The following is a 21,323-nucleotide window of genomic DNA, read 5'->3' as shown; positions in this document are numbered from 1 at the left end:
TCGATTAATTCAGTTAATTTAATTAACAAGATCAATTATGTCTAGTTGATTTGGTTAAAAAAATTTGAAATCAATTAATCAAATTACTCAACTTTGTATTTCTTATTTTTTAAAAGATAAGCAAAAGCCATCCATTGATATAAAAAGTCCATTTATAGTCACTCAAGTCTTTAAAAGTCTTATTACTTACTTTAAATAGTTTTATAAACTAATAATTAATTTTAAGTTAAATTATTTTATTTTTTTGGTTAAAACAAATTATAATTGAATAGCTCTTTCGAAAAATGTGTAAAAAAAATCATTCATTGGGAAAAAAATTTCATTTATAGTCACTCATTCCTTCAAAAGTCTTATTACTCGCTTTAACTGGTTTTATAATGTCATAATTAATTTTAAGTTAAATTTTTTCATATTTTTTATTAAAACAAACTATAATTAAATGTCTACCTCAAGAAATATGAAGAAAAACGCATTCATTAGAAAGAAAAAATCTATTTATAGTCATTTATTCCTTTAAAAACTTTATTACTTACTTTAAATGGGTTTGATAATATCGTAATTGATTTTAAGTTTCATTTATTTTTACATTTTTAGTTAAAACAGATTATAATTAAATATCTACCTCGAGAAATATGAAGAAAAAGATATTCATTGACTCAAGTCAAAAGTATTTCATGTGTCCCTATATTATAAGATTTTCATCAATTTAATCTCTTTACTCCAAAACGGGTTAATTTAATCCATCTCTTTACTCTGAGACGGGTTAATTTCACTATTATTTTTGCTAACGTGACATTGAGGTGTAAAAAATACTAACATAACACTGATGTGTCAAACAAAAAAAATATTGACCGCATGGATTTTTCTTTTGTTTTTTTTTCCTTCACTCTTTTGTCCAAAACTACGTTGTGTGAAGTCTACTATTTAAAGCACTTTTGTTTTTTTTTTTTTCATTTTCCTTCTTTAAATCCTTCTTTAACTTTCATTCCTTCTCTACTTGCCCTTCTTTCCATAGATTTCGATTCCCAAACCCAAATTTTGTCCATCAATCAACATTGTCATCGATCACTAGTAGTCAAAAAAATTTAACTAAAAATACCCAAAAAAAATTCATTTTTGGTCACTAGTGAGAAAAATGTTGTAGATTTTAGAACTTAGAACATTAAATTTGAATCATTTCCTTAATCAAAGAAAATCATATAATGAAAAAAATGTAGTACATATTAAAAAGGAAAAAGAAAAATCCGCATAGCAATTGGCATATCATGCCACAACAACATTGCAAGTCCAAGGCATTTTGGATATCTTAGATTTGTGCTTAATCTTGTCAAATGAAATGATTATTAAGCTAAAAGCAAATTGATGAAGTGCTTGGTCAAGAGAAAGCATTCAATCAACATAACTTAACCAGACCAAAATTATCGAGTTATTTCTTGAAAAATTATTCGAACAAGAAAGGATAAAAAATCCATTTCTATCAAAGAAAAGCTATTACTTTCATGCTTTTTTTTTTTTGAAAATTGTCAACAAACTAGAAAATATTTGTCTTTAACAAAAAAAACCAAATTACAACATCTTGAATATCACAAAATAGATAAGAAAATATTTTTCAAAAAAGCACAAAAAAACCAATAAAATTTACAAAACTAGCAACAAAGAAATATACAAATTTGGAAAATAAATAATAAACCCGAAAACTTAACAAAATCAAAGATAGAAATTATTGAGGCTCTACAATCTCCTGAACCAACCAACTCATGAGGTACCCACAGGGAAACCAACTCCAACATCAAGAATGTTCTCGTGCCTCTATTGTCATAACAAGTTTCGCACTTCTTAAACTCTTAGTGGTCACCATAATGCTCACAAGCATGAATGATCCCTCTCCCAACCTAAGCACGCCTTATTGGATCCAACCCTTCCCACTTTTCCATGGCTCCTCCACCTTTACTCCTTTACACCTTTTGAGTTTTTTTTTCTTTTTTTACACGTTTATGATTTTAGATCTAGGATAATTAAGATAAACCCGAGTAAGGGAAATAAGGTGAACAATGAATTTTTTATACGTTTTATTACATTTTTTGACCACCAGTGACCACTACAATATTTTTATCCTTTTATTGCATAATTTTAGTTGCATTTATTCTAATGTAACTAAATTCATCATATTACACTTAATACATTCCATTTAATTACACTATTTGAAGTGTAATCACATAAAAAAATTAAGAGAATAGAAACCCATTAAATAAAAGCAACCAATGGCCCATGAAACAGCCTAAAAAACAAAAGCCCCTTACCTTTTACATTCAATGCTTTTTTCTTGGAAAATCACCTTAAGTTTATACCTCTTTTTCTAGTTGCTCAAATCAACAATCTTCAAAAATTTTTCATATTTTTCTACTCTCAATTTTTCTAAAACAAGTAAATCTCTTTTTCTCTATTCATCAATTCTCTTTTTCTTTCTTTGTTCACTTTTACCATTTGACTACTAAGAAAATTCTCAATTGGCATGGATCTAAAGAAATCCTCAATGATTTTCTCAACTCTTTCGATTTTATGTAATTTTTGTTCATTATTTTTTCAAATCTATGTGAAATTTGAATTTTGAGAGTTTTGAACAAATGTTGAATAAAGTTTTTATTGTGTAACTTTCAAGCAATTGTTCATATTAAGATTTTATTTTCAAAATCCTTCAATTTTCTTTGTTTTTCTTCCCCTTTCCTCTTTTTTATTCCCTTTCACGATTTCTTCCTCTTAAGATTTTTTATTTAGATTTTGAAGGTCCAGTTCCTTGTTCCTCTTTAATTTGAAGGTTTCGTTACCCCAATAGATTTCATTGATTCTTTCATTCAAGTGATAAGTGTGTAACTTTTTTACATGTTCTTTTCAAAAATACCTCATGCATAAGGTGTTTTTGAAAATAACCTTCTCCATAATTTTAATTTTTTTTAACCAAGAGAAATTAATTTTAGATAAAATTACCATTAATGAAACTGACCCACATGTTTAGGTCTGCACCTTAAACTGATCCATATGTTTGGGTCGAGTTTTTTACTATTGTAATTTTTCAACTTTCCTTAACAAACCATTCATTTCAAAAGCATTCCTCGTTTGAGCATTTCTCGCCAATTCAAGTGTTAAGCATTTTGAGCATTGATAGAAGCATTTTTGAGTCATTTGACCGTAAAGGTATGCATATTCATTGATTATGTTATTAAATGTAATATGGTATCTTATTTAAGTTATTGATTTTGTTAAATAGAATTTAGTAGTGTCAGTGGTTTTTGGGTCGAGCATTAATAGGGCATGCATGACTGGTTTTAAGTATTAGGTTTAAAGGTTTTAGGCATTGCATGACTTAAGATTTGCATGACTAGTTGATAAGGCATGTGTGACTAGTTTTAAGTATTAGGTTTAGGGGTTTTAGGCATCGCATGACTTAGGGTTTACATGACTAGTTGATAGGGCATGCGTGATTGGTTTTAGTCAATGGGTTTAGGGATTTTTGGCATTTCATGACTTAGTGTTTGCGTGACTAGTTGATAGGGTATGCGTGACTTGTTTTAGACATTGGGTTTAAGGGTTTTAGGGATTGCGTGACTTAAGGTTTGCATGATTGGTTGATAGGGGATTGCGTGATCAATTTTTAAACATTGTGTTACTGATTTTTAGTCATTACGTGACTAGTTGGTAGAGTATTACATGACTGATTTATAGGCATTGTGTGACTAATTTTTAGTCATTACGTGACTACTTTGTAAGGCATTATGTACTGACTTTTAGGTATTACGTAACTTAGGTATTGCTTGACTGGTTTTTAATCATTACGCAATTGGTTTGTAAGGCATTGCGTGATTAATTTTAGGTATTGCATGACTAGTTTTTAGGCATTGTGTGATTGATTTTTAGACATTACATGACTAGTTGATAGGATATTGCGTGATTAGTTGATAGGTATTGCGTGACTGGCTCATAAGGTATTACTTTACTAGTTTTTAGACATTATATGATTGGTTGATAGGCATTGCATGACCGATTGATACGACATTGTGTGATTGGCTTTTAAGCATTGTGTGACTACTTGATAGGACATTATATGATTGGTTTATAGTATGTAAAAGGTATAGTTATAGATACATGAGGCCATTCGGGACGGAATTGAATATAGGAAAAGCCAATAGAGGCTTAAACGCACAAACGTGAAAAGTTTTAGGACTTTTCTTCGTTCAAAGACAAAACAGTGTCGTTTTGGAAAACGGTGGAATTGTCTCATCAAACTCGCGTGACATGACAATATTACTGATCTCACATTCCGGCGAAGGAAACTCCTCCTTCATTTCCATTCTAAGAACTCCAAATTTTCTAGAAACCTTCAAATCCATTCTTCATAATCGATCAGATCTAAGCAAAACGCAAACAGAAAGTTCGCCAAAATGTCGAGCGACAGCGATGGCGAAGATGAGCTTCTCCAAATGGCATTGAAAGAGCAAGCTCAACGGGATCTGAATTACCAGAAACCGCCTTCCTCCAATTCCCGCAAACCAGTGGCCAACTTCGTTCAACCGCCGCCGCAGCCACCGGGGACTGTTTACAAGGCTCAGAAGGCGCCGACTGCCTCGGCTCCAAAAAAGCCGGCTGCGAGAAAGATGTCGATGGATGATGACGAGGATTCGGAAGTGGAGATGCTGAGCATTTCGAGTGGGGACGAGGATACTGGAAAAGATCCGAAGGGAGGAGTCGGAGGAAGGAGTAGAGGCAGAGGAAGCAAAGACGATGATGGACCCTGGGATGGAGAAGAGCCTGATTGCTGGAAACGTGTCGATGAAGCTGAGGTACTTATAATGAAATTTAAATTCAAAGTAAATTATTGACAGATGATTTAGTTAAGGGTTTTTTTTTACCCTTCCTCGACAGCTTACTCGTAGAGTTCGCGAGATGAGAGAGACGAGAACAGCTCCGGTGGCACAAAAGTTTGAGCGTAAACCATCGGCAACAGTTGGGAGAATACTTAACAATCTGCAATCTTTCCCTCGCGGCATGGAATGTGTTGATCCACTTGGACTGGGGTAAATCTTTTGATCATCTTTGTATTGCTTGATTATCATTTATTGTTTGTTTTAAAGGAATGCACTGTTTGTTATAGATCATCAAGGCAGGAAACTTCTGTTCTATGATGAGTAATTATACTAATATGATTATATGAACAGTTGCCAAGTCATTGTTTTCCTTAGCATCAACTGAGGTAAGTGGTTCCTCAATTCTTCATCTGCTACAAGTACTTCAGCTAACCTGTGTGTTTGTTTTATTGGCAGGATAATAGACAACAAGACGTTAAGGTTGATCACTGAGGCATCAGAAAGCTCTCCATCAAAATCTGATAGAGATTATATGGATAGTGGCCTCCGTGGTATTTTTTCACTTTCTTATTTAATATATTTTCTGGAGATTATAGTTTGTCATAATCTCTTAAGCTAAAGTTGCATGCCATTTCTAATTTGTGTCTCTAAAAATTATAATAGTACAATGTCTGGAACTGTATTTCTGCTACCTAAAATACAAGTTTACTCGATGCCCCTGGCTTATTGCCTTTCACTGCCCCAAAGTTTCTTCAAATTGGAGTTTATGTCAGTGAAAGTCATTACTCACTTCACCCCTTTTGTAGACAATATTAATTCAGAAATATCATAAGATCTGCTGGGTGTTTTTTTGTTATCTATGTTTTTATATTAATGAAGATTATGTTAATGATGTCAATTCCTAGAAATCAGTCAATTTTTTTGTTTGGTGATAAGGAATTGACTAGAGTTATTATCAATTTTTTTCTTTTTGTTTGCCTATGGTTAATCTTACTTTTAGCTATTACTGGTATTTAATTTCTGTTCCCTGTGTATTTGTTCTTCTTCCACCATAAGTGGTTTGTCCATATCAAAATAGAGACCTGAAAGTGTTGCAACTAAGCTATAGAGAATTCTCTGGGTTTTGTTCTTCTTTATTACATGTGCTTTAAATCAATAGAGTTGTGTGGTTTTGAAAGTGAATTATCTTGTTGAAGTTTGTTGATTGGTAAGTAGTGTGTCACCAGTAACATTATTGTGATGCTCTTCCACAATTTTGATGTATCCGGAATAGTGCATGTGTTGATTTGCCATAGTTTTATAATAGTCAAGGCAGCAAGAGCTCTACTGAAGCAGGAGTACGAGATGCAGTCCAGTTATTGCTGATCTCTATTCTTATATTTTAATTTCGTCTCTAAGCTTCACTGCAATGATTGTTTACTTCTGCTATTTTATGAAGGCATTCGTCTTCTTAATTTGGGTTAAATGCGGTATTCATGTGCTTTTTATATTGGAGATTATAACAACCATCAGAGACTTATCTAAGCTCTCAAGTTCTAATGTTCAATTTTCTGTTGTTTGCTACTGAGTATATTTGTCCATGCTGCCCTGGATTTTAGAATTCACATCTCATGAATGCATCTTCTAATCAATTTTTCTGCTGGCTTCTGTTTGCACCTCTGATTAGTGAATGTCCATGATGTTGGATTCCTCAATGAGCTACTTTTTCTCCCTTGAGTATTTCTAATTTAATGCCTAGAGCTGTAAAGCCAGTGTGTTACATCCTTTTTGTGAAATTGTGCAGAAAAATTGATGTATTTCTCTGAAAAGTTTGATGCAAAATTGTTTCTATCCCGAATACACCAAGATACAACTGCAGCAGACTTGGAGGCTGGTGCTCTTGCCCTAAAAACTGATCTCAAAGGGCGGACTCAACAGAGAAAACAATTGGTTAAAGACAATTTTGACTGCTTTGTTTCATGCAAAACCACAATTGATGGTATGAAAGCACCTCAGTTCACTTGAGTCTGGTACTACTTTTAACTGTGGCAATGCAAGTGTTTGATGGGTTTAAAACCAACTTCTTCTCATAGTCTTTGCCATAATAATTTTATAGAATTTTAGCTATTAGCAATAGTTGGTTCTAATGTGGAGAAAAATAATTGCATAGATATCGAGTCAAAACTGAAGCGAATTGAAGAAGACCCTGAAGGTTCAGGGACAACTCACTTGTTTAATTGTATGCAAGGAGTGAGTTCACTGGCAAATCGTGCCTTTGAGCCTCTATTTGAGAGACAGGTTGGTTTTTGCTTTCAAATCCATGAATGCTGGTGCTATAGAGGGAGGCTGAGATATATATTATGTATATTTTTTGTGATTTGATGTAGGCTCAAGCTGAGAAGATCAGGTCTGTCCAGGGAATGCTTCAGAGGTTCAGGACACTCTTTAATTTACCTAGTACAATTCGTGGGAGTATTAGTAAGGGTGAATATGATTTGGCTGTTAGGGAATACAAGAAGGCAAAATCAATTGCTCTCCCCTCCCATGTAAGCAAGAACACTTTAAATTGCTATGTAAAAGATTTATATCTTTGCAATTGCTTCATTATCATTCTTGCATCCAATTCTCACATACATCTTTTATGTATTAGACAAGTCTACACTAAAGAAAAGAAAAGAAAATTTAATTGTTTTCTCAGGTATGTGTTATGCTAAGTTTGAATCAGAACCTCTTTAACTTTGGCCAACTCTCAAATTCATTTTCATTTTAGTTTATCTCTGATATTTATAGAATTCAATCTCTAGAAATAACTATGATTTAAGACAAATCTAGAAAACTACAAACCTCAAAGTTACTTTTCTTCAACTTCTGAGTCTCTCAAGCTTATTGTTTAAGCTAAGTCATTTTCATTGCTTTCTGGAACATCTTAAATCTGTTATGGTATTATATTGTTAACTATGTGCTTTTCTGTATTTTGTTCTTGCTTCTTAGTTGATTGTATATGTGATCCAAATTCCAAATAATTTGACACCTCTTATTTATGTTAGGTTAAATTAGAATCTATCAACATATATCAATAAGCATAAGTTACTTTTTCATGTTTTGGGTGAAAATCGCTTTCTATCCTATGGTTTCAAGGAGAGATATATGATTGAAACAATTTGAGGAATGTTACTTTATCCGCTTCAATTAACACAATATAGAAATGTATAAGGTATTAACCAGCTATGTATATCCAGTTTACATTCATCTTGGATTTGCAGTTCTAATTCTTCAATTTTTGTAAATAGTGCTTACATGTGGCTAGGGGTTTATATCTGAGCATGTTTTTACTTAAGTTCTAACATTATTTAAATATGTGAATAAAGTTTTTATTCAATAATGTTATGTGCATCTTTATCTGCTTGTAGAATGCTTCCTTGGCCTCCTCAACAAATTTCATGGAATTCTAGTTTCTGCTTAGTTGACAAATTTTGTGTATGCCAGCTAGTTTTTACCTTACATCATTGCTGCTGATTTTCACACATCTCTTTACAAAATTCATAGCACAAGCTGAAATTGTGTCTACTGTTGGGTTTAGCTCAGGTAGTGAACAAATTGTTGAGTGGTTTAAGTCAAAATCATAGCCATAAATCCGTTGCTTCTATCATTTTTGTTTGTAATACATTATTTTTATGCATTGATTCCCTGATGGCTAACATCAGTATTGGACCTTTTTTTATTTATGCATGTTTCTCATAAGTCTGGTGGTTGCATTCCCAGGTGAGCATTTGATGTATGCTCAAGTCTGTGCATAGATAGAGGTCTTTTGCAAGAGTACTTAACTTATTCTTTACTGTCAGGTAAATATACTAAAAAGAGTTCTTGAAGAGGTTGAAAAAGTGATGCAAGAATTCAAAGCCATGCTTTACAAGTCTATGGAAGATCCTCAAATAGACCTAACAAGCGTAAGCATTTGATCTGCCTTTTTCAATATTTTGACACTATGCAGTTTAGCTGGTCGGTAAACGAACAATTGTTCCTGGATTGTCCATGGATTTTTGTTAAAGTTTAGTGATCATGATATTAAAATACGATCTGCTTGATGCTTACTAATCCATGAGATGCCAGGTTTTGTTTCTCACTAAAGCAATCTTGTATCGTTAAAATCAACCTATAACAAAATATTGGGGAGTTAATTAGGCAAGTTTTGAATGGGAAGGAAGATAAAAGAGAATGTGCAAGTTATTCCATAAGCCAAAATACCCACCATTTCACAAGCCAATCAAGCAGATTTACTTCAGTTAACTATGTTGGAATCATTCTGTTCTCTTGAGTTGTAATGTTCTATCTGCACTTGTAAGTTTAGCATGAGTGGAAGTATGGAATATATATGCTGAAATGTAATGGGATGGTTGAACATGGAATCCTGATTTTTTGTTGGGTTGCTGAGAGTATGAAACTAGTGCTCTACGAGATTGTTGTAAATGTTCTTTTCGACAGTATGAAGTAACTTATTGTGGTTGTTCAAGCTTCGCATTGAACAAAGATGGCAACTTTGTTTTTCTCCAAATATCTATACTAGATATGTTATAGATATATTATTTGCATATTTTGATTTTGTTGCATTAGACAGCTGATTTGATGATCTTAATAAGGATGTCATCTAGTAAAATACTTCTTTGGAAAGTAAAAAAGAAAGGTTTATTGTTCTTGGTCTATTTTATGGCTAAGGTGTTGCCTAAGCAACACGTAGTTTTCATTATTGTATGATGAATAGTATAGTGCTGGTTTGACTAGTTAAGATGAATAGATAATGCACCTACAGTTTGTAAGAACCAATGAAGAATAGATGTTAATATGCTACTTATGCTTCGCATCTGATGTCAATTGTGTACCGCTTTCATTTATGTAAGACTGTTTTGATTGTTTACCAGTCTTCCTTTTTCTTTTTAATCTCATAAAGGTAAAGAAGTTCCTCAAGTAACCTTGTCAAGTTTATATTAACTCATCAAAACATTGTTTCAATTGATCTTACTTTCTTTTTAAGTTTACAAAAATAAACTAGTTTTTGGGAGTTTACAATTTTTTTTTTTAAACTTTTGCTTTTCTGTAGAAATAAAAATTTAGGTTGACATATTATGACAAGATTTGCAAAATCCAATAACACTGAATAAACGATGTGTTTACGTTGAATACCTGTTATATTACTGATTTGTTAAATAGATCTGTTAAATAACAGGATCTAGTTTACATCCTATATTTTTGTGTGTTCTTTTGAAAGAACCTAGAAACTTAGTATATCAAAACCTTACACAAGTTTTGCCATTCTCATAAGTATTTCTGAGATTTCTTTGTCTCTTGTAGCTTGAGAATACGGTGAGGTTGTTGTTGGAGCTTGAACCTGAGTCAGATCCAGTGTGGCATTATTTGAATGTACAGGTTAGTAAATTCTGAACTTTCCTGTAGTGTCTCGATGCTCTATGCTTTTTCTTTTGGGCTAATGAAATGCTCTATGTTAACTTGTCTTTTACTTGCTATTTGATTTATTTAACATGTGCTTGACATTTTTCTTTCGATGCTGATCGTTTGGTTGGCTGGTATAGTCAAATGGCTATAAATTCCCATTTCCATCCCCCTAACCCAAAAACAAGTGCCCTTACATAAAGGATGCAAGTGATGAAGGGCCTTTGTCCAAAATTTTGAGGAACATTGATTTTAGGTAAAAATTTAGAAAAAAATAAAGGGTCTTTGTTATGTGGGTTATTTTGTTGCACTTCGCTTTGTTTACATTTATGCTGGCTTATTTTAAATTTAGAAGCTCATATAAATGGGGTTTTGTCGGACTTTGAGGTAGGATTTGATAATTTGAGACTTGAGTCGGTTGAATTTTGACAATTGAGGTTTCAGATTATTTTCCCAGTGTTTGTTTTAAAATTATATGGTTGTTTATCAGTAAGTCTTGTAAGCCAGTTGAGTTGAGTTTTAGCATATTTTTGTTATCCATAATTGCTGATCAAGTAACTTCAACCTGATGATAGAGTCAGTTCGAAGAAGCTCCTGAGTGCTTCTAAACAAATCAGTTTTGAGTCAAACTTCTATTCAAGTATCTTGAACTTGATAATAGGTCTAGTTCAAGAAGCTCCTTAGTGCTTGCAAGCAACTTGACTTGCTTACATTCCCCTACTCTTGAAGTTCAAGTCATTGAAATATTTAGGTTTCTTTTATTTAATAGAATCATAGAATTCGAGGGTTGCTTGAGAAGTGCACTTCAGATCATGAAGCTCGGATGGAAACTTTGCATAATGAAATACAGGAAAGAGCACTCTCTGATGCGAAATGGCAACAAATTCAACAAAATTTAAGTCAGTCTGTAAGTGCTACTATCTAGATTGATGATCTGATATTGAGGAAAAACTCTTGGCTCTTTACCTAATTATGAGATTATTTCATCTATTTTTTTACTATTCAGTCAGATGTCAACTACTCCCTTGGGAACATCCAACTGCCTATAGATTTGCAATCTGTGGACTTGACTGGAGGAGAAGTAGATGTTCTTAGAGGAAGATATATCAGAAGGCTAACTGCTGTACTTGTCCATCACATACCAGCTTTTTGGAAAGTGGCACTTTCTGTTTTTAGTGGGAAATTTGCAAAGGTACTCTGAAAATTGTCTAAATTATATTTACAAGAGTTGGATATAGTTATGCCCCAATTAACATCGCATATTCATATTTCATCTTGTATAGTAATTCTTAGAGTTTGCCAACATATTTTTTTTGTCCTCACTTTTGGTTTCTTTTCTATGGCCACAAATTCATTGCTATAAGTGCCTTTTCTTAAATCACAAGTTATCAAGACAATAATGTGATTCACTGAATTGAACATTTATTCTGGTTTTTATTCTTCAGTCTTCACAGGTTTCTGATTCTTTGGCAAGTAAAAGTGAGGAAAAAGTTGGAGATGGGAGATACTCGAGTCATTCTCTTGATGAAGTTGCAGGAATGATGCGCAGTACAATATCTGTATATGAAGTCAAGGTGAATATACTTTGCTTGGAGCAAAACTTCATGGCTTGCCTGTTTTACTACCTTTATGTAGTGGTGCTTGTGTTCTGAAATTAATAGCAGTTTAGGAATGAAATTTATGATGCTTTGGTTTTGTTGGAGTTATTTTATTTCCTGTCATTGATTGAAAATTTGTTGTCTTTATAACTTAGTTCCAGTTCTCTTTATGTCCCTGGAGTACTCTGAAATTATACATGCATCCGTTGTTATCTAATAGTATTTTTTATTTCAATCAGAAACATGAAATCTGACTGCTGTGTACACTGAGACCATCAACAATAAATATCCATATTTCTTCTTTCTACTTGACTCTCTGTCCAATAAATAATTAGTGTAATGACATAAAGATGAGTTTCTAAACTGTTGACCCTTATTTCAAAATTTTAATTTGAGAGCTTCTATAGATATGCATATGTAAAATTCCTAATGAAAGTACCAAAATGATTTGGGATTTTGTCCAGAAGATTCACGTTGAAAGTTGTTTGTTGTTGAATGTAAAAAGCATGGTTCTCTTCCAGAAGACATGGTTGATTGTTTCATTAAGAGATGTGTTTCTAATTGTTGAGATTATCAAGACTCGGGTTGTTTCCTTTTTTCACTATCTTTTTCTTTTTGAAGTATAGATATACTAGATAATCCTGAGGGACTGAAAATGAAAAATGGCCAATATTATGCTAAGGTTTTTCTGGCTTATTTTCTGGATAATTTTACTAATTTGTAACTTCATAATTAGACTTAGGTACTGTTTGATAAAATTGAGAATTTAATTCTGGAACAATTGCTGAATTTTTGGGTTTGAATTTGAGACATTGAATTTGAATTGCAAAAACTGCTCAGGATGTTTTTGGAATCTACGTAGTAAATGCAGTTAGGCTTTTTGATGATTGCAGATGGCTAGATGCTAAAATTTGAAAATTATCTTATATGAAAGTTTTCTTTTACAGTCATTAAAATTCTAATTACATATATAAAGTTTGGGAGATTAAAAATTTATCAATTAAAATGAATTTAAAAAAGCATAAATTGTTGCAATAAAGTAGCATAAACCTAATGTTAACTTAGTCTAGCAAAGTAGATTGAAAATAATTAATAGAGAAACTGAAAATCTACCACAAAGAAAAGAGAGTGAAAGAAATGCTTTATTTGTGATATGGTGGTTGTGGAGGAAGAGATGATGTTTATGTATTAGATTTAGATAGGGTTTTGTTAAGAGTGTAGATTTGAGAAAGGGAGAGAAGATGGAATATTTGGCAAAAAAGGGAAATAGAAAGACTAGAGGCATAAAAGATTTAATAGAGCAACAACATTCTCTGATAATAAAAGTTTTTACTGTCTTGACTGAACCTATTCTACAAACAGCAATAAGTAGGTTCTTCCCTATTGAACACTTTTAACATTTTTCACTTAGACTATTTTGTTGAATGGTTCCAGATCTGACTAACAAATTCACAAAATATTAAAACAAATTAAACTGCAATGTTTCCAGTCCAATCAATATGCCTTTCTCACAGGTGGTTCTCCTCTAATCTTTTTGTTTTGTAGCGGTTCTTACTGAGTTTGCTCTTGATATAGGTATTGAACACATTCCGTGATCTTGAAGAATCTAATATTCTTCACTCCTACATGAGCGATGCTATAAAGGAAATATCTAAAGCATGCCTTGCTTTTGAAGCAAAAGAGTCTGCTCCTCCTATAGCTGGTACTCCCAACTTTCTCTGAAACTGTGGTAGTCAACTTCTAAACTGTTCTAATGTTTCTTTTTCATTTGGCAGTCTTGGCACTCAGGACACTTCAGGCGGAGGTTACTAAGATTTACATACTAAGACTTTGTTCTTGGATGCGAGCATCAACAGAGGGGATAACAAAAGATGAAGCATGGGTCCCAGTATCTATTCTTGAAAGGAACAAATCTCCATATGCTATCTCTTATTTACCTCTGGCTTTCCGTTCAGTTATGGCTTCAGCAATGGATCAGATCAATATGTAAGTATCTAGAGATTATGATGTTGAATTTGTAAGAGGCATAATTAGTTATAGTGTTGTGTGGTTAGTGTAAGTAGTTTTTTTATATTTGTTTCATGATGTTTGTAAGTGGTTTTAACATGGATCAAGCTTAGTGAGGTTGCCCATAACCTATTGGACAGATGTGCAAATGGCCTTTTTATGTGAGGTCTTTGATATGGGTTGTCAAAGTGTGATTTAGGCTCTGATATTGCTGACTAGAGATGACTACGAAAAGACCAATGTATGACTGCTGCCTTCATCTTCCCTATGCAACCAGAAAGGAAAAAAGTTTCCATGTTTGAAGCACTTCTCCTTACTAATTGCATTATGATGGTGGTTTACCATGAACATCTGCTGAAGATAAGTGATGTCTCAAATAGTCTCTGGTTTCGTCTAGGCTACAATGAGCTAAGCTGTTGATGCTCAGCTTGGGCTTGGTTCAACGAGAAGCTTGCTCAAGCTGGACTCAATCACAACCTAGATCCCTTTTTTCTGAATGTACTTGTTAAATGAGTTAGACACAAACATATATGAGCTGGTTTTGAGGGTTCATGAGCAAATCTGTTTGGTTAATTTGTTTTTTGTTACTTGTTTTTGCAAAAAATGAATAAAAAGTGAAATGAAAAAAATGAAAATTGAATAAAAAGAAAAAGGAAGTAGCAAAAGCATTACTCAAACGGAGCCCTAATGGGCTGAGAGCCTTCCAATTAAGTTGCTAGTTAGTTCTCGGGCTTGTGAACTTGAGCTCAACTTGATGTGGGTTTGATTTTTACTTTTAAATTTTTTTAATATGTTATGCATTTCTTATTTTTTAAAATTAGAAGAAATTTGAATAGCCTTAAGCTTTTCTCTTAGCTTGTTTGTGGCTGTGTCAAATTTATGAAAGCATTGGTTACTGACGTGCCGTGATATAAAACCAGAAGATCCTCTGTAGGAGTATTTCTGTTTCAAGGTACTACTGCAAATTTGAAGAACTTTTATATTATTATAGTATTTGTCAAATCTGAGAATTGTGCTAGTTAGGCAGATTGTGCTTTTTTTCAATATAATTTTAAATCAGAACAAACTTAAATAGCCTTAGGCTGTTCTTAGCATGTTCTCTGCCATGTCAAAATGAAAGGCATTGGTTACTGATCTGCCATGATATAAAACGAGCAGATCATTGGTAGGAGTATTTCTGATTCCCCAGCATTATTGCAAATTGGAAGAACTTTCAAATTTTATAGAGTTGTCAAGTTATATGAATGGTTTTATTTATCCATACTTTGTAATATGGCCGGCCAGTGAGAAAAGGCTTTGTTTTTGTTTATCCATATTTTGTAATACAAGTGTATTTGATAGCTATTTATAATATTCAGTATCCAATGATATTACATATAATTGAGGAAGCATATATTTTTGGTTTCTCCTAGTGAAAATTTTCTTTCCTCACCCTCTTTCAAATCTCAGGAAAGATGCTTTTATGCATTATATTGTTATCAATCTATTCTTGGAGAGTTGATTATACTCTTCTTTTAAAGCTGTTTAATATGTCTTCCCCCTTCTTTCTTTATCCAAAGGATGATTCAGTCTCTGAGGAGCGAGGCTACAAAATTTGAAGATATGTTTGCACAACTTCAAGAAATCCAAGAATCCGTGAGGCTTGCATTTCTAAATTGTTTCCTGGATTTTGCTGGTATGATGGACAACAGTATCTTATTTGGTCTGGAAAATTTTAGTACAGTTGCCTGGTTAGTCATGATGCTTTCATGATGTTCATGTTGATCAGGTCATCTAGAGCATATTGGAAGTGAGCTTGCGCAAAACAAATCAATCAAAGAAAGTCTGCATTTGCAAAATGGGTATTCTCATGAACCAGAGAACAAGTTATCATCTGATCTCCCAGGAAGTGTTGTTGATCCACATCAACGGTTGTTAATAGTTTTAAGTAATATTGGATATTGCAAAGATGAGCTTTCTTCTGAGTTGTACAACAAGTACAAATGCATTTGGCTCCAATCTAGGTATGGTGGAATTCTTTTGCTAGTAATACCTCGAGCATCAATAAAGTTGAAACTGTTATTGCGGGATATTTAGGGTCATTCTTTCTTGTGGTAGCATAATGATACCCCTAACCTTAGCAGAAGGAATCAACTTGGCCCACCTAGCTCTCCCAAACCATGTTAATTCAAGTTGATCTGTTGCTTATATTATGCACTATATTTGCTCATTTATGGCTTGTCAATGCTGTAGGGAAAAAGATGAAGATGACTCTGACATACAAGATCTGTTAATGTCTTTCTCTGGACTTGAAGAAAAGGTCCTTGAGCAGTATACTTATGCAAAGGTATGGCAAAATTTCTTGCTAAATTTTGTTGTAGTTACCAGATGTTATTTTTATTGTTATATTTTTGGAAAGATAACAAGCACAAACATACAAACAGAGAAAAAGTTTGAACGGAAAAAAAGAGTAAGCTTGTGAGCCTTTTGATGGACCTACGAGAATTATCAACTGATTGGAAAGTTGAGTTGGAAGCCATGAACACTGGTATACTGGCTTAGCATATTTGCTTCTGATCATAAAAATGACTCTGCATGGCAATAAAAATAATTAATGCTCAGCTGATTCTAATCTTAATTTTTGCTTTCATTCTGATTGCTGAGCTCAATGTTAAGATGTGAACATCCTAGATTCATCCTCTTGAAAAATCACAATCTGGATTTACTAGGCAAAATCATGAAGCTAATTTGTTTAAAGTGATACTTATTTTGGTTTAAATTATAAAGCTGTAAGCAGTATCAATTAAAAAAATTAAGTCCTTACTGCGTGATGTAAGCTAATTGGTTTATAGGTCCAAAAATAATGCTTGTGTTTTTGCTGTGACGGTGCAAGCAGAGACAAGTGAGAAAGTCAATAAGCTTTGAAGCACCATGAACCATGGTGCTGGATGCATTTGCTGGGAGTATTAAACAAGCTATTTGAGCTAATATGACCCCACAACCTGTGAAAAACCATTGAGTTGTTAGACAGGCTACTCACTTTTTATCCTCTTTCATCTTTTTGTGATAATACAGAGGAGAACATCATCCTATCAAGAGTTTGAATCTTTCTACTTTTAGGTTTTAAGTGCACCTTGCTGTTTAACCAACTGCCATGGATGTATAGTTTGGAAGAACGGAAATCTGTGAAATACTAATTTACTTGAATATGTTTATACAGAATGCTATGCTCTCTGATGTTGTTTGTTGCATCGCAGTTAGAATAATAATAGGAAAACAAAAACTAATTTGTATGTCTTACCGGAAGGAGCAAGATACGAACCACCTGAGAAATGAGCTATCTAGAAATTGAAATAGATTGTATTTTAGAACCACATTGAAATATTGTTTTCTATTAGGAGTAGTTGGTGGTTAAAGAAATATCAGCTGGCATAGAAAATTGCTGTTCCCCTGTACCATTTAAACCCATAATTTAAATATTGTTTTCTATTAGCCTTGTTGCAGGTTCTTGTCGGTTAACGCCTTCCCAGTTCTTTTGTTGTTGCAAAGGATGTCTACCTTCTGTAACATCTGTATGCTCTTATTGCTATTATACTTTTCATGGAAATAAGGAGTTGTTAGTTGTCTGAATACTTGAATTTGTTTTATCCTTATATTTCTGAAGGGAAGTTAGGAGGCTGGCTTCTGTATGTGTTCATTCAAGCTGATTAAATGCCAAATATGAACCATGTTCCATGAAATACTTTTCCATTGTGACTTGTTTGTGGCCATTATTTCTTTAGTTTTTAATTTTTTAATTATTTGTTTTCTCATCAGGCAAATTTGATTAGGTCAGCTGCCATGAACTATTTGTTGGACTCTGGTGTTCAGTGGGGATCAGCACCTGCAGTAAAAGTAAGGATTTTGTGATTTCATAATTGCTTATCAGTTTTTTTCCCTCTGGTCAGCTTAGCAAGTATTGATTTTTACTCAAGGGGTAACATGAATTGCTCCTATCTTCAGGGTGTGAGAGATGCAGCTGTTGAGTTATTACATACTCTGGTAGCTGTACATGCTGAGGTACTTACCACCATCTGTGTGGCCATGTGATCTTAGATTATTGCATTCTAAGTTTTTTTTGGATGTCACTGTTGTTTGTGGATTTTACCTGCATAAACGATTATTTTTATCATTTATCTTGTTGACAGTCTGTCAGAGAACTCTTCAGGATTTGAAGCATCATCTGTCGTGATCTGTTTAAGTAATTATTTTTGGTAATAAACTCAATTTGTCTATTAAAGTGACTAATTCCTCATCCAGGTCTTTGCTGGTGCTAAGCCCCTCTTGGACAAGACACTTGGGATTCTTGTGGAAGGTCTGATTGATACTTTTATCAGCCTTTTCAATGAGAATGAGACTAAAGATCTCAGTTCACTTGATGCAAATGGTTTCTGCCAGCTCATGCTTGAGGTATTATAATTGCATTTTACTTCAGTTATTGTAATGATCTTGAATCTGACCCATTAATTACTGTTTCCTTTTTGTGTGCTTCAATGGTTGGATACTTACTATTGACCACTAGCATGGTGGGCAACCGAAGTTTTTTAGAATAACTGATGCTTTTGCTTTGTGATTTTAACATGTGTTAGAAATTGGAACACATTGTTGTGGTTTGTCCTTGTTTTTTTTTTTTTTTTCATATATTAGTATGTACTCCTATTTGGCATATACACGTTTATCAACCCTGTCTCTCCCTTCTTGCTCTTCCAGTTTTCCTCTCACATTTTGAGAATGAAATGGTTGACGGGGTTGATGTTTCCTTTTTATGCTTAAGATCAATTGGCTGCTCATGGATTTCTTTTACTTTACTATACCTGTATTGATGATTACTCTATTAATTCAGTGGCTTAGATGGTTGATTTCTGTGAGATGTGTCTTCTGCAGCTTGAATATTTCGAGACCATTTTAAATCCGTATTTCACAGCTGATGCTAGGGAGTCTATGAAGTCTTTGCAAGGGGTGCTGTTAGAGAAAGCCACTGAAAGCATCTCTGAAATTGTTGAAAATCCGGGGCACCATCGGCGACCAACTCGTGGAAGTGAAGATGCTCTTGCAGATGAGAGGCAGCAAGGGGTGTCTGTATCTCCTGATGACCTGATTGTAAGATTCTCGTCTTCTAGGATATCTTCCTTTTTTGTTTGTGTCAGTTATCTTCCTTCTAGGATATCTTCCTTGTTCTTTTAAGATACTGGTTCTTTATGGAGAAATTTCAAACAAGTTGGCTGTTGATATTCAGTTGTTTTTATGAAATCATAGTCTCATTAAGATGAAGTAGGAGTGAGAATTGCATTTTTGAGAATTACTGAACTAATTGACGAGGTTATTGTCATGTGAGGATTCCATGTAGGTTCAGACAGTGTTGGGATGAGTTACTATAGTGTCTATGCTCTGAAGTTAAATCTATCTGATTTGTTATGTGTTTCCCAGTTTAGTTTTGTGGGAGAAGCAATGATCATAGCTTTTTCAGTAAATCCATCTTGTGTGGTTTGGTTTCCACTCTGTGGACATGATCTTAACTTGTTTATGGTTTTTCCCAGGCTCTTGCACAGCAGTATAGCTCAGAATTGCTTCAAGCAGAGCTCGAGAGGACCCGCATCAATACAGCATGCTTTGTGGAGTCACTTCCATTGGAATCTGCTCCCGAATCAGCTAAAGCTGCATACGCTTCTTTTAGAGGTTCAATGGACTCTCCCAGCAGAAATTACAGAGGCACACAAGCTATGGGATCCCCAAGTTTCACCCAGCGTAGGCGCAGATAAATTAGCCGGCAGCCATCAGTATTCTTTAAAAAAAAATAAAATTGCCCATGTTCATGTGTAGTTGTATTGTACTCGTTGATACGCATAATTTCGTATGAAATCTGTATTTATTTGTTCTAAGAGCTTCAATTGCCTTGATAGTAGTTAGGTTGTTACCATATATTTTTTTGCCATATTTTGTATCAATGGGCACATAATTTTGATCTGTGGTTAAAAATTTTGGATCATCAACTTATTAAAGTGTGATAAAGTCACGTGATGTCGTTGGGGTTTCTCTTAACTTTTAGGAATATAAATTTTTATATGTTTATTTCTTTCAAGAAAAACCTAAAATTTTGTTAATTTAAAAAATACAAATTGATAGATCAGTTATGTATGTTTACTTCATTTTTTTTTTCTAAAATTATTCGAAATCATAACCTTTTATTTTTGAAGAAGAATAAGGGGAAAAGCTTAAAAAATAAAGAATGAAGGAAAAAAAATTGAAGAAAAAGGTCCAAATTTGTTTATTTTAATTTTCACGAAAGGCCAAAAACATGTTTTATTGTAGAAAGTGAAAAAAATTGTACTTCCTATCTTTCATTCCCCTTTGTAAGAACAAATTAATTGACTAAACTTATATTATTAAGGTAAAATCTCTTAATTTTTAAGTTTTAATTATAATTTCATACGGATCTATCAGAATTTGAAATAAATAGTTCGTTTAAAAAATTTCTTTCGGGTAATTAACACATTATGTAAATTATAATTTTTCATTTAAAAAATTTTCTCTAATTCATCAAAAAAGAGTGTAAAAAAAATATTTAAGACATTTCACGTATATCTATTAACATCATTTATATGTTTGTGACAGATTATTAATTTTAAATACTAATAAATATGTGTAGAATTATGATCAAAACTTAAAGAGGTTAAGATATTTTATTTTACTTTTTTATTTTTTTAAATTTATTTTTGGCATAATACTTAAAAAGACGGTAAATTATTCAAAAAAAATTCGAATAAATTTTTATTTTTTATTACCTTTAATCAACTTTTTATACTTTTATTTTAAATTAAATAAACATTTATACTTTTATTTTGACTCAAATAAAATTTTAAAACTAATTATTAAATTAGTTAAAATATTACTTGTTATTTTGTTACGTGATATATTGATATATTATAATTAAAAATGATGCGATATGTTGATAAAACATAATTATATAATCATGTGATATTTTTCAACATTTACGTCAACATAATGTGAACATATGACTAATGACAATTAATCAATTATTAATTATAAAAATTTATTTAATTAAAAATAAAAATACAGAGCTTGATTGAATGTTATATAAAAATAAAAATTTGTTAAAATTTTTAAATAATTTAAATTTTTTTTTAAACATTATATTATTATTTTTATAATAAAATTAAAGAAAATAAAATAAAAATATGGGAAAATAAAAAAAGAAAAGTCCAACACATTTTGCTTTCTTTCCTCCCGCAATTGGGAAAGTGGGCAAGATTTGGTCGGTGTACAAGGCAAGGGGAGCGGTTCGGCCCTACCTAATGTTGACTCGTAGGGTGGGTAGTAGGTGGGGTGAGGGGCATGTCGACCTTCTATCCATTGTAACTTCTCTCTTCTTCCGTCTTTATCTCACTGTGTATTCTTT

The 21,323-nt window shown here is 32.9% G+C and overlaps 1 protein-coding gene across 1 annotated transcript; it reads left to right on the top strand.

The window, feature by feature from the left end:
* The first annotated feature begins 3,998 nt into the window (after positions 1-3,998).
* Positions 3,999-19,919, top strand: LOC110416082 (exocyst complex component SEC5A-like). The gene is made up of 21 exons (XM_021427914.2): positions 3,999-4,835; positions 4,918-5,069; positions 5,316-5,410; positions 6,643-6,837; positions 7,009-7,136; positions 7,226-7,384; positions 8,681-8,785; positions 10,185-10,259; positions 11,053-11,190; positions 11,290-11,475; positions 11,729-11,857; positions 13,457-13,583; positions 13,657-13,867; positions 15,448-15,563; positions 15,657-15,891; positions 16,121-16,214; positions 17,684-17,761; positions 17,870-17,926; positions 18,167-18,316; positions 18,791-19,006; positions 19,444-19,919. Exons 1-21 carry the CDS (start codon positions 4,437-4,439, stop codon positions 19,663-19,665), a joined length of 3,267 nt encoding a protein of 1,088 aa, XP_021283589.1. The 5' UTR covers positions 3,999-4,436; the 3' UTR covers positions 19,666-19,919.
* The last annotated feature ends 1,404 nt before the right edge of the window (positions 19,920-21,323 follow it).

Source organism: Theobroma umbraticum, unplaced genomic scaffold, assembly GCF_002168275.2.
Source record: "Theobroma umbraticum cultivar Fairchild unplaced genomic scaffold, ASM216827v3 scaffold_51.0, whole genome shotgun sequence".
Classification (NCBI taxonomy): domain Eukaryota; kingdom Viridiplantae; phylum Streptophyta; class Magnoliopsida; order Malvales; family Malvaceae; genus Theobroma; species Theobroma umbraticum.
This window is presented reverse-complemented; position numbering and strand designations above follow the sequence as displayed.

Excerpts from the sequence above, each read along its gene's own strand:
- LOC110416082 (XM_021427914.2), top strand. The coding sequence starts at position 4,437 with ATGTCGAGCGACAGCGATGGCGAAGATGAGCTTCTCCAAATGGCATTG. Across the intron at positions 10,260-11,052 it reads GGCATTATTTGAATGTACAG|AATCATAGAATTCGAGGGTT; the intron begins GTTAGTAAATTC and ends TTTATTTAATAG. Across the intron at positions 13,868-15,447 it reads GCAATGGATCAGATCAATAT|GATGATTCAGTCTCTGAGGA; the intron begins GTAAGTATCTAG and ends CTTTATCCAAAG.